General features: G+C 57.3%; 5 protein-coding genes across 5 annotated transcripts in view; 2 read left to right on the plus strand and 3 right to left on the minus strand.

Moving 5' to 3' along the window:
• PTSG_02888 (uncharacterized protein) overlaps positions 1 to 685 on the plus strand; it is a 2,346-nt gene extending 1,661 nt beyond the window's left edge. The window contains exon 1 of the mRNA XM_004996344.1: positions 1 to 685. This exon is cut by the window's left edge and continues 1,661 nt beyond it. Coding sequence (XP_004996401.1) covers positions 1 to 654 — 654 coding nt within the window. The 3' untranslated portion in view covers positions 655 to 685.
• Positions 686 to 980: 295 nt separating this feature from the next.
• On the minus strand, positions 981 to 2,593 carry PTSG_02889 (uncharacterized protein). Its single transcript, XM_004996345.1, has one exon. The coding sequence runs from the start codon at positions 2,521 to 2,523 to the stop codon at positions 1,144 to 1,146; it is 1,380 nt and encodes a 459-aa protein (XP_004996402.1). The 5' UTR covers positions 2,524 to 2,593; the 3' UTR covers positions 981 to 1,143.
• Positions 2,594 to 4,069: 1,476 nt separating this feature from the next.
• PTSG_02890 (uncharacterized protein) lies at positions 4,070 to 5,387 on the minus strand (the record flags this gene model as incomplete). Its single annotated transcript, XM_004996346.1, has 2 exons — positions 4,070 to 5,181; positions 5,220 to 5,387. The coding sequence occupies 2 exons, from the start codon at positions 5,385 to 5,387 to the stop codon at positions 4,150 to 4,152; spliced, it is 1,200 nt and encodes a 399-aa protein (XP_004996403.1). The 3' UTR covers positions 4,070 to 4,149.
• A 1,063-nt stretch (positions 5,388 to 6,450) lies between these two features.
• PTSG_11940 (uncharacterized protein) lies at positions 6,451 to 11,295 on the plus strand (the record flags this gene model as incomplete). The annotated part of the gene is made up of 15 exons (XM_004996347.1): positions 6,451 to 6,735; positions 6,767 to 6,945; positions 7,178 to 7,318; positions 7,770 to 8,030; positions 8,332 to 8,397; positions 8,489 to 8,585; positions 8,824 to 8,987; positions 9,118 to 9,238; positions 9,421 to 9,470; positions 9,575 to 9,686; positions 9,861 to 10,210; positions 10,355 to 10,550; positions 10,607 to 10,679; positions 10,801 to 11,146; positions 11,196 to 11,295. The coding sequence occupies 15 exons, from the start codon at positions 6,451 to 6,453 to the stop codon at positions 11,293 to 11,295; spliced, it is 2,541 nt and encodes an 846-aa protein (XP_004996404.1).
• Positions 11,296 to 11,659: 364 nt separating this feature from the next.
• PTSG_02893 (uncharacterized protein) lies at positions 11,660 to 12,134 on the minus strand (the record flags this gene model as incomplete). The annotated part of the gene is made up of 2 exons (XM_004996348.1): positions 11,660 to 11,822; positions 11,914 to 12,134. 2 exons carry the CDS (start codon positions 12,132 to 12,134, stop codon positions 11,660 to 11,662), a joined length of 384 nt encoding a protein of 127 aa, XP_004996405.1.
• Positions 12,135 to 12,332: the final 198 nt, after the last annotated feature.

Below are 12,332 nucleotides of genomic sequence, written 5' to 3' on the forward strand. Positions count from 1 at the left end.
TGCCTTGACCACCTGGACACGGAGGTGAAAGACAGCGCCGCGCTGGTGCACATGCGCAACGTTCGCAGCCTGCACATTCGCCCCAAGTTGTTGATGAAAGAGATTGACGTGAGCCCGCTCACTAACGTCGTTGACCTCCACATACAAGCCACCGCTACCGCCGTGTCGCCGATCGGCCTACACGCGCTGCGCAACTTGCAAACAGTGAACCTCTACACCTGCCGTCTCACAGACGACCATGCCCTGGTGTCGTCCCCGCCAGACAGGCCCCTGAAAAAGCTGGTTCTGCACGAGTGCACGGGCACCGCGGTTGTGCGCAACGTCGTGTCGTTCATCATGATTCGTGGTGGTGTTCGCCTCACCCAACTCTCGGACGTTACCAGGGTCAGGATTGACACGCTCAAGCCCCTGCGTGTGCTGTCCACGCACAATGTGCGCACGTGTCGCGTTGACTGCACCAGCGTGGCACCCGATGCCGACTTTTCTGGAGTGCATCGCCTCTTCTTCTGCGATTGCGTGTTTCCCACAACGACAACACCCATCACGCGTGGTGATGGTGGTGGGTATGGGCATGAAGGTGGCGGCTGCGTGCGCTTTGAGGACTGCACAACCGATGATGACCAGCGCATGCCTGAGCGCACGCGCTCGTATTAGGGCTGGTGTGTGTGTGTGTGTGTGTGTGTGTGTGTGTGTGTGTGTGTGTGTGTGTGTGTGTGTGTGTGTGTGTGTGTGTGTGCGTGTATGAAACTCGGTGTGTGCGTGTATGAAACTCGGTGTGTGTGAAACTCGGTGTGTAAATCGCGGCGTGAGCACGTGTGCATGTGGCAATGTTAACGGGCTTGTTACATGAAATACACGAACATGCCACTGTGTATACTCTGGTGCAGTCCGCAAGCTGGGCGAAGATGAGCGTTGAAGCGAGAGGAAACACAGTTCGACGACACGCTGCTGAGAAAGATTGTCAATCACGTTGGATTTGTTGACGGGTGTGTTATTGTGTACCAGTACACCAGGGTAGAGCACAGACAACGCGCGAGGGCATCGAGACAGTGAAGATGTACTCAGGAGCTCGTAAGAGTCCAAGCAACGCAGAACACACAGGCAACGCCGGAGCAGCCAAAGCAAGACAACGCGAATCGTTGATTAACACCCAGGGTCGATGACCAGCACGGTTTCAGCGTCGCGTGGAATACCGTATATTAGGCCGTTGCCAATCACCACTCCGTCGCGCCACTTGCGCGGTTCTGCTGCGCCGCTAACTTCGATGGGCTTCGTGCTGGTGGTGTTTGCCACAGGGTCGATGACGAGAATGGAGGCGGAGTTGTGCGGGATGCCGATGATGTTGCCGTTGGGTGCGAGCACGCCGCCAACCCAGTCGTCTACGCCGGCATGATCCGCAACAGCAAGCAGGGTCGTCACGTTGGACGCTGGGTCGACGACAAGGACGCTTGTCGCGCGGCTTGGAATGGCGTACAAGAGGCCGTTGCCGGCGAGCACACCGCCAAACCACTTGAAGGGAGCAGATCCCAAGCCCGCGAGTGTCGTGGTGTCCGCCGTGAGGGAGACAGGGTCGATGATGAGAACAGAGCTTGAGGTGTCTGGAATGCCGTAGATGAGGCCGTTGGGTGCCTGAACACCGCCGTACCACTTGTTGCTGTCAGAGGCAAGCCCAGACAAAGTGGTGTTGTCGGCTGCGTTTGTGGTTGGATCGATGATCAGCACGGCTGTGGCTGATGACGGGATGCCGACTATGAAACCGTTATGAGCAGCCACGCCAGTGAGCCACTTAAAGTCGCGCATGCCCAGGAAATCGATGCTCGTAACATCGGTTGTGTTGCTGCTGGGGTCAACAATCAGCACTGACGGCCGTGCAGCGGGAAACATGTAGATGAGGCCGGTGTGTGCCAACACGGCGCCGGCCCACTTGTACATGTCAGAGCCGAGCCCGGAGATGGACGTTGTGTCGACCGTGTTGGTAACTGGGTCGATGATGAGCACCGACGGGGCGTTGTACGGCGTCGCATAGATCAAGCCGTTGCTGGCAAGCACACCGCCACGCCACTTGTCTGATGACGCGCCAAGGTCTCCAAACGTGCTGGCACTTGCGTGACACACCTCAGCTCTCAGCGCGTCGATCCTTGCTTGGTTCAAGCTGATCGTGTCCTGCTGCATGGCAATCGTGCTCTGCTGCGCCTGTACGTTTTGCTGGTACACCTGCAGCATGCTCTGCTGTGCAGCCACTGTCTCGAAGAGCGCATCCACGTTCATCCCGTTGACCAAAACGGGCTGGCTCGCTGGATCGCTCGTGTTGATGTGCAATGCGCCCTCATCATCCTCCACAAACACCACTTCTCCCCAGCTCATTGGTTCTGCGAGCAGGACGAGAAGGAGGAGGAAGAGGATGGTGGGCAGAGTGGGCAGGAAGCGGGGGAGGGAGGGAAAGGCTGCTGTGGTTGTTGTTGGTGTAGTTGTGGTTGTTGTTGTTGCGCTTGTGGTTGGTGTGCGTCTCATGTCGCTGAGCATCTCGTCTGCCGTGCTGTGCTGCTCGCTTCTTGCTTGCTTGCTTGTCTTGTTGTGGTTTGTGCACAAGCAGAGAAAAAGCACCAAGCAAAATCGCACCAGCCACTGCTTCTTCTGTAGGTTTTGCTTGCAGCCAGCTCAAGAAGACACGCACACTCCTTCCTTCATTCCTTCAGGTACTGCGTGTTGCCTGTTGCCTGTTGCAGAAGAGAGGAGGGGGATGAAGCACACCTTCCCTTCGTTCCTTAGGTAGTCGCTGTTACTGCTGCGTGCAGCTTCGCCACTCCACTCTCCTCGCTTCCACCACACAGTCCACTGCTCCCAGTGAGAGATCACATCACATCACTGTCCTTCTGTCCTTCCGCAAGTTCCGCAGGCTTCATTGTTGCTGTGTCGTCCACACACGACCAGACGAGACACCGCGTGTCGTCGACCAACCAGCTTTCCTTAGCTGAGGCAAGGAGGACACGGGAGAGGCAGAGACCCCTTCCTTCGCTGCACCGCCAGCTGATTGTAGTGGGGGTTGGGATGGGGTTTGATGTCAGCAAGAGCAAGAGCAGCACACGCTATTGCGTGTTCGCGTGCCACGTACACTTGGCTTGCTGTGACACAGTGGAAGAGGCAGAGGAACCACTCTGATTCCATTTACGCGTGGAGGATAGGGGGATAGCACTCATCGCAAGACCTCACCCCGACGTTCACCGAGACACACCTCTCCCTCGCTGGCATTCCACTGCGCACCTGAGCACGCGTGCATGGATGCACGCATGGATGCACGAGCATCCACTCTCCCTCTTTCCACTCATTGAGCAGCCAGACCAAGGCACCAGCCAGCAACGCGTGTGTGTTTTGATGTGAGGAAGTGAGGATGGTGTCTTCTCCTTGGGTCGTGTGCATGAGGTGTCTGGTTTGCTCACATGATGCATTCCAGCATGGTGTGTGTGTGTATGTATGCGGTGGCTTGATGTGCATCACGCTCACGTTGTTGTCCCGTTTCCTGCCACGCTCCTAGCTGCTGCAGGTTGGCCTGCACCTGGCTGTGCGACTGGCGTTTGGCCGTGACCTCTCGCGTGTTCCCCCGCTGGGCTCAACCGCACGAGCAACGGTTCCACTGTGTTGATACCCGTGTCCAAGTTGTGGATGACATGGACTGCAGCTGCTTTGCTCGTGTACTGATGACTGACTCAAAGAGTGATTGCATTGGTGTCCTTGAAGAGGTGGCATTCGTTCGGCATAAACGCGTGCATCATCGTAGTGGCACGGCTTTTCAAACTGCGTGGATGCGAGAGTGTGTGAAGGGGTTCACGTCAAGCTCTTTGAGTGTTGCAGTGATGCAGTTGACACTGTTCTTGTTGTTTTGACAATCGAGCCGGGGTCAATGTATGTATGTACAGTTGAAGAACAATGAACAGCGTCGATACGCAGGGTACACGGAGAGAGACAGAAGAAGGAACACAGAGGCTGACAGAAGCAGCAGGGTGGAAGACTGAAAGAGCCAAGGCGGTGCAGGAAGGGTGCGAGCAGGAAAGCATGTGCGCACACGTGCACAGACGGGCAGACAAACAGGCAGGCAGACAGGCAGACACAAAGACACGTGTACATATGCACACACAAGCGCATGCAAGCATCTCAGCACCCAGGGTCAATCACAAGGACCGACTCTGCAGAATGTGGAATGGCGTAGATGAGGTCATTTGGTGCAAGCACGCCATCCCACCACTTGTTGTTGCCGCTAAGATTGTTGATGGTCGTGGTGTCGGTGGTGTTAGTGGTTGGATCCAAGATGAGGACTGATTGCGAGCCATTTGGGATGCCGACGATTTTGCCGTTGGGTGCGAGCACACCACCAACCCACTTTCGAAAGCTTGTTGCTTCGGCGATGACAAGCTCGTCGGTTGCGTTGGTGGCTGGGTTGATGACGAGTGTCGTCTCAACAGCACCTGGGATGGCGTAGATGAGGTCATTGCTTGCCAGCACGCCGCCATACCACTTAGCGTTTGTTTCCAGACCACTGATGGCGGTGAGGTCCATCGCGAAGGTCTCTGGATTGATGATGAGGACGGAAGGAGCCGTCAAGGGAATGCAGTAGATAAGGCTGTTGTCCGCTTGCACACCGCCGTACCATTTGTATTGCTGGCTCGACAGCCCGGACAGCGTGGTGGTGTCGGCTGTGTTTGTCTCGGGGTCGATGATCAGCACGGAGGTTGCAGAAAATGGGATGCCGAAGATGATGCCGTTGGCGGCCACCACACCACTGTACCACTTGCGCTCACCTGACCCAAGTGAGTGGATACTCGATGTATCAGTGGTGTTGGTGTCTGGGTCGATGATGAGCATTGTCTCCCTGTTCGAAGGGAACATATAGATGAAGCCGTTGTGCGCCAGGACAGCACCACTCCACTTCGCTGAGTCCGTGTTGAGTCCAGAGATTGTGGTTGTGTCGACGATGTTGGTGCTTGGGTCAATGATGAGGACGGAAGGGGAGTTGTACGGCGCAGCATAGATCAGGCCGTTGTTCGCCAGCACACCCCCAAGCCATTTGCTTCCTGCTGAGCCGAGCTGGCCAAACGTGCTGGCGCTGGGAGTGCACACTTTGCTGCCAAAGACACGATCAATGGTGCTCTGATGCTCTGCTGCTCCGACACGGTACTCATCAACATGCTGAGGGTCTCGTGCACGTTCATCCCGTTCACAAACACCGGTTGGCTCATGGGGTCGCTTGTGTTGATGTGAAACGCGCCCGCATCATCCTCCACCAGCGTCACCTCCCCAACAACGCTGCTGATGAGGAGCGGCATCCAGCACACTGCCGCCGCCACCAGCAGCACGGGGAGCAGCAACATCCCACGTGCCTGCAGGCACCCCATCGTTCTCATCGGTGCCATCATACTCCGAGTGGGTGAAGAAGAGAGAAGAGGAGAAGGAGAAGAGGAGAGAACAGAAGTAGAAGTTAAGTGTGCCTTCCTCCTTCCTCGTTCGCGTGTCTGTTCGCAGGACAGGCGCAGCACCAAGAGAAGAGAAGACAGGATTGGTTCGTTTGTTGTTTGTGGCGTTTTGGCTGGTTGTTGTGGTTGTGGACGATTGTTGGGAATCGTGCAATGGATTTCCAGCCACACACAAGCAAGCAAGTTCACTGTTGTGTGTGTGTTGTTGTTGTTGGGGGAAGGAAGCACGTTGAAACGCATCCCTCCATCCATCCATCCAGCCTTCCTTCCTTCCTTCCCTCAGCCTTCCTTCATCAGCTCATCACTGCGCCAACAAGGACAGAGCACACACGGCACACGATGTGCGGTGTCTTGCTGCGTTGTACGCTCCAGCTTCATCACGCAGTGCAAAAGAAGGGCGTGAGTTGAACTCATGTCAAGGAGGCGGACATGTGTGACCAAAGAATACCCTGCTCATCCACAGGTGCGTGCGTGTGTGAGTGTTTGAGGTCATTCCATTACATTGCATTGCATTGCATTGCTCAGCCTTGTGTGCTCAACACACGTAAGCGCATATGCACACATACATCACACGTTGTTCCAATGACACGTGCTCACGCGCCGTCTTCCTCTCCTCCATCACCTCAGCTGTGCACCTCACCTCCTCTCGTGTCTGACATCGTGTCTGACATCGTGTCGCTCTCCTCCTCCTCCCACCACCATCTTGTCCACCCTGCCTCTTTCCCCTGTGAACGCAGTGTCCCCACAGCCAAGGACGCACACAGGTGCACCTGATGCACGCACGTGATGCAGCTGCCCCTCTCTGTCCAACACACTCCCCAGCCACTGCTGCCGGTACCATCAGAAGTGTGTCCTTCCTCCTTCCCGTCTGGTTGGCACCAGCATGCATGCGCGCAGCGCCACCTTCACTTCACCAACACGGCGTGCTCCTCACCAAGGCAGCTGCAAGCATGCGTGATGTTCAGCTGTCCTTGCCAGACCGTGGATGGACGAGCAGAAGAACAACGTGAACCTGCTGCTGCTGCATGTGGCCACTTGGCTCCACGACGACGACCACAACAGCAACAACCATGGCGTCTCCTCAGGCAAAGTCCACCGTGGCATGTGGCTCGTGTGCCCAGGGCAATGCGGCCATCCTAAGCGACAGCAGCAGTGTGTCGGGCCAACGGTGATCAAGACCACACCCATGATCGAAGACAAAACGGTTGCTGTCGAACATCTTGCAGAGATGTCATCAGGCGAGCTGGCAGACATTGTCCGCGACGGGCGGGTACTCCGTTGAAATCGGCTCACCGCCACAGCAGCGTGAGCAGGAGCAGGCTGTTGATGGGGTGTCAACCTCCTCCACTTCATCTTCGAGCACACCCGACAAGAAGGAATCGGCGCCTTCCGACAACCACCAAGATGCTGTTGCCGACACTCTTCGGAAAGCCATCACCCCACCCCAGCACAGCATCAGCTCCCCACGCCTCTGGAGTGCGTGTGAGTGTGTGTATGTGTGTGTGTGTGTGCGTGCACTGTGTGTGCGTGCGTGCGTGTGTGTGTGTGTGTGCTGTGTTTGTGTGTATGTGTTTGTGCCGTTGGGTGCACCCCACTTCGGCACCTCCTCACTTCCACTTTCCACTTTCGCTGATGCGGTCGCGCTGCACTACAGGCATGTCGTGCGCCTCGTGCGTGCCCAACATTTAGGGCGCATGCCCCGGTGTGCACAGCATTGTGCCGTGTGGGCCTGCTCACTGGCACCGCGCCGGTGAAGCCCTGCAGCCATCATTGCCAGCATCGGCGAGGTGGGCGGATACAAAGGCCCACAAAGAATCCCACACACTTAAAGACACCACGTACCTCAGCATAAGGTATGCGATGTGTGCAGCACTGCATCTCTGCTTGTTCTCTTTTGCTTGCATGCACGCGCGGTTGCTTGTATGCACGCATGCCCACTTTCCACTTCAACCTCTCATCATGCTGCTGCCGCTGCTGCTGTTGTTGGACATTCATGACAGGCGACGCTGAGGGCTCTGCCTATTGGTCGCCGCTAATCCATGTGTGTGTGTGTGTGTGTGTGTGTGTGTGTGTGTGTGTGTGTGTGTGTGTGTGTGTGTGTGTGTGTGTGTGTGTGTGTGTGTGTGTGTGTGTGTTTGCACTTGTACGTGTCGCTTCGTCTTGCTTCTCCACTCCCTCCTCCAACCGAATCCCTCCAACTGACTCTGTGTCTGCCCTTGCTGCCGCGCCGTGCCACCCACCACCACTTGCTCACAAGAATGCACTGTGTTATGCACCTCACACAACACCCATTTGTGACTGCAGCGCGCTGAAGGATGCTGGGGCACGCGGCGGAGCTGGAACACGAAACACCACCACCCACAGGAGCGAGATCCGCTTCTGGCTTGTTACTTTCATCGTTTGCGCCGTGTTTCTTCGTCGCGTCCACCATCGTGGCCGTGTGTGGCCAGACTCCTGGGATGCGCGCATGATTGACGGCATGTCGCAACGCATAACCTCATCCTCTTGCTGCTGGGCCTGGTCTCCTTCATTTCCCGGTCGGCCATTTCTCGTCTCCGCGGTGCAGTCCACCACGCATGACACTGCCAACATGAATGTGGTGTGTGTGTGTGTGTGTGTGTGTGTGTGTGTGTGTGTGTGTGTGTGTGTGTGTGTGTGTGTGTGTGTGTGTGTGTGTGTGTGTGTGCGTGTGTGAGTGTGCTTGTATGTGTGTGGTTTGTTGCGACCACTTCCGCGCGTTCTCTTCACGTCCACCACTGCAGTGAACAAGACAGCGTTACACGTGCCTTCTTTGCTAGCGTGTCGCGTGCACACGTGTCGCTGATCCACACGCACTTGCGCTTGCGTTGTTTGAAACCCACCACAGGGCTGCTTACCTGTACTCCCTGGAGGTGCTCATTGCTGCACCCGCCTCCCACGAAGGCTCTGACTGGTGGTGGCGGTGGCGACTTCTTCTTTGGAGACCGGCATTCTCCCTCTTGACCTTTGTATCGCTCGGGCGTACATCGAACACCTCGCCAAAGGCAACATCTCCAGCCTGCCGAAGGAAGGTATAGTCAAGGCAACCGCGTGGAGGAGCGAATTGACATCGAGCTCGTGCAGCGCGGCGACAAACTGAAGGTGCGTGATGAGGGGCTGGGTGTTGGAGTTGGTGGTGGTGCTTATATGTGGTGGTGGGTGATGGGCGGGTGGTTGGTTGTAGCAGCAGCAACAGCAGTAGTGTGGCAGTTCAGGTGCGGTTGTAGCAGCAGCCCGATAACGCACTGTCGTTACATCTGGCTCACCTTTCCTCACGTTCTTGTTGGCAGATGGTGGCTGGTGACAAAGTGCCTGTGAAATGGATGCACGCGTGCTGGAGGGTGCAGGTCAAATGGTCGAGGCCATGATCACGGGGCGAATCAACCCTCGTCTTGTCTCCAAAGGCGTTATTGTCGTATGGGCGGCACCATGGTATGTTGTCTTTGAGGCTACACACGTTGGCAGTGAGGATGCTCAGCTGTCAAAGGCGCCCATCCAGCAGAGGTGTGTGTGGTGGAAACAACACGCCATATCCTCCCTTTCACACGTGCCTGTCAATGTTTCTGCAGACATTCCCACTCACACACATACCCGCACACCCTCCCCTTTCCTTTCCCTCCTTTTTCTTTCCCAGACAAGCTGGCGGGGCGCTTTGTGTCAAGCATCGTGCTGCTGTTGGTGTGTGGGTTGCGCTGCTGACCTCGGGTGCCACTGACACATTGGAGCTCACGTCCGACGAAAGCGGCTTTCAACTGGTGTGTGTGTGTGTGTCTATGTGTGTGTGTGTGTGTGTGTGTGTGTGTGTGTGTCGTGCTTCGTGCAGTTGCTCGCGAGTCGTGGTTAGAGAACACTCACACACTCACTCACTCACTCACACCTTCATGCCCACACACACTCACACACACACTCCACCCCCGCCCCCCCCCCCTCCTCACAGGCCGTGCTTGACAAGACGGGCACGCTGACGGTTGGATCGCGAACAGTCACGTGCGTGCGCGTGCTCGGCGATGATGACACGTGGACGGAGGACGGCACCCCGTCGAAGCTGGTGGCGGCTGAAGAGGCAAACAGCGAACATGCCCCTGGGCCAGGCGATTGTGGCGCACGTCGGCGCTGTCTCCTGCGACGGACTTCAAGACGGTCTCTGCTTGGGGCATCTCAGCAACCGTAGACAGCATGCCCATTGTCATTGGCATGCCCACTGTCATTGGCATGCACATTGTGGTGCTGGCAAATCCCACGCCATCAGCGGCAAATAGCGGCAGACGACGCACGAAGACGACGAGACGCGTGGCTACACGGTTGTTACGTGCTCGGCAGACGGCAACCTCCTACCCTGGCTACTTTGGGTCTCGCTGACACGTGCAAGCCCTAAAGGTGAAGAGGGCGGTGCGCCTGCTGCACCCGCACGGCTTGCGCCTGGCCATGCTCACATGGGCGACAAGGAGGGCATGGCGCGGTCCATTGGGGGCAGAGGTTGGCATCGACAACGTGCTCGCAGCAGCGTGCAGGAGCTGGAGGCAAAAGGGCGAGGTGGTGATGATGGTTGGCGACGGCATCAACATTGAGTCAGCGGACGTCGTTCTGATGATCAAGGACAACCTGCTGGATGTGTTTTTCTGGCCACACACCTGTTGCATGCGACCGTGCTCCGCATCCACTACAACGTTCATCTGGGTGTGGTGTGCAACGCCGCCGACGTGTGCAGATGGTGGATGCTGCGACGCGTGCGCTGCTGTTGTCTCTTTGAGCAACTCCGCTGACGTTTGTGGCTTCGCGGCTTTGCGGCCGCAGCCATCCACTGGTCGTGGCCAGTGGCCACCTAACCAGCAACCCCAACGATGAGTGCACACTATCCGCCAAATCACCAGTGTCCACGTCTCGGAGATCCAATCCATCGCAACAGCCACCACTTCGTCACCTTCTTCTGTGGTCCTGTGGCATCATTTTGATGAGGGCGATGGCTTCATCGGCACCATCAGCGTGTCTGCGAGTAGAGAGCAGCACCTGCTTGTGCCGGAGGCCGGTAGTTTTGGCCGTGTACAGCCTGACCTCCTCCTCGTCGCTGTACGTGTCCCTGATTCACAGCCCCCTTGTAACAGTGTGCTCGTGCTCGCTGCCAGGTACCGTGGCGCAAAGTGTTTGGAACGTGGACAAGCCCTGCCGTGTGGCCGCTCTGCTGCCCTCCGTTTGGTGGTCAGCACGATCGATCAGAGGCAACAGCGGGGGTGTGCACCAGCCCTGCGATGGTGAGCGTGTCCTGACCACGTACACCCTGGAGCAGTGGAACATGACAAGTGTTGCCGTTGTGCTGTAGAGCATGCGAGGCTGGCAGCCCTCACACAGCACAACGCCGGCCAGTACAGCTTTGAATCAGCCACTTGGACACGTGACGCCAAGCACGTTCTCCTGTATGGCCGAGCTTTGCGGTGCCGGCTGCGTAATGTGTGCTCAGCTTCAACACGAGCAACACCACGGCCGTCGCAATCCGCCCTGTTGGCCATCAAGGCGCGATGCCTGGAGCCATCGTCCTTGTCACCCACCTCCCGTTCAATTGACTGTGGCAGCGTTGCTGAGCTGCAGCGAGCCGTGCGCATGTTCCCTGCCACCGTGAGCACTGCCGTGGAGGATGCCGAGACAGACACGCCGCTGTCTCTGTTGTTGTTTGCGCGCAGCAAGGCCAGCCACGCCCGCACTCTGTGCCATCTTCAGCACCTCCACCAGTGTGTCCTGGCTCGACTGCAACATGGTGCAGTGTGTCGTGGACAAGGTGTGTGAGGCCATCAGGGCCTTCTTCAACCTCGGAGGGTAACAAGCCCTGGCAGGGAAGCCCTGGTCACTGCGCGCGTCGTTCCTGACGCACACCCTCGTAGCAGACATCATTCTGCTGGTGTGCACGTTTCAAAGTGGGCTTGCGCTTGCGACCTCCACCGCCGACAAGCAGTACAGCCACCAGCAGCGAGCATGATTGTCTCACTGAGTCGGACAGGACATTCATCAGCGAAATGAGCAGCCGCGCGTGTCGGCACAACCTGCTGAAGTTGTCTGGTGAGCTGGCCAAGCTTGAGGACGCTGGGGCGCGCGTGGTGCCACTTGGCGCGTGCAGCTGGGTTTGTGAATGACGACACTGGTGGACAAGGGTGATGCTGAGCTGTTTGGCAGCTTCATTGTTCGCGTTAGCAGTGGCGTGGTACATGCTCACCGTCGCCCTCGTCAGTGGCAAGGACGCGGCCCAGCTGCTGCTGGGAGTTGGTGACAACAAGTCGGTGGTGATCATGCTGCTGCTGGGTGCAGCCGACAACGAGCCAGTGGTGATCATCCTGGCGCTGGGTGAGCCGGCTGGTTGTGGACATGGTGCAGGAGGTGCGGCAGTCACGGCTTGTTGGACGTGATGGATGCGGCGTTAGTGTTTGCGGTGCGTGGCACGTACTCCTTCCCAGCACGCTCCCACGTTCCTTCCTCTGCTGTACCACCTGCGGTGCTGCCTGCAGCCGTTCCAGCCAGCGCATGATTCTGGCCCATCTGCTTCGACATGCGCCACTTCCTGCTCTGCTCGTCCTCGGCATCAGCAATTTGGCTGGGTGGACGTCGTTCCGGTTGCTGCTGCTGCTCAACGACAACACGTTGTCGGCCAACGGGCTTGCTGCTCATGTTCAACAATGTGCTGCTGTGGATACCTTTGACGGCGGCTACATTGGTGGTGCTGGCTGCTGCGCATCCTGCATGTCATCTCCATGGTGCTGAACCGGCTGATTGCGCTCATGTTGGACCGCGCAGATATTGAGTTCCAGCTGCTACGTGGTTCATGCATGAGGAGGAGGAGGAATCGATGGATGAATGTGCGACGCT

Source organism: Salpingoeca rosetta (genome assembly GCF_000188695.1).
Source record: "Salpingoeca rosetta unplaced genomic scaffold supercont1.6, whole genome shotgun sequence".
NCBI lineage: Eukaryota > Choanoflagellata > Craspedida > Salpingoecidae > Salpingoeca > Salpingoeca rosetta.

Bases quoted from the DNA above. Each gene is read 5' to 3' on its own strand.
- PTSG_02889 (XM_004996345.1), bottom strand. From the start codon at position 2,523: ATGCTCAGCGACATGAGACGCACACCAACCACAAGCGCAACAACAACA.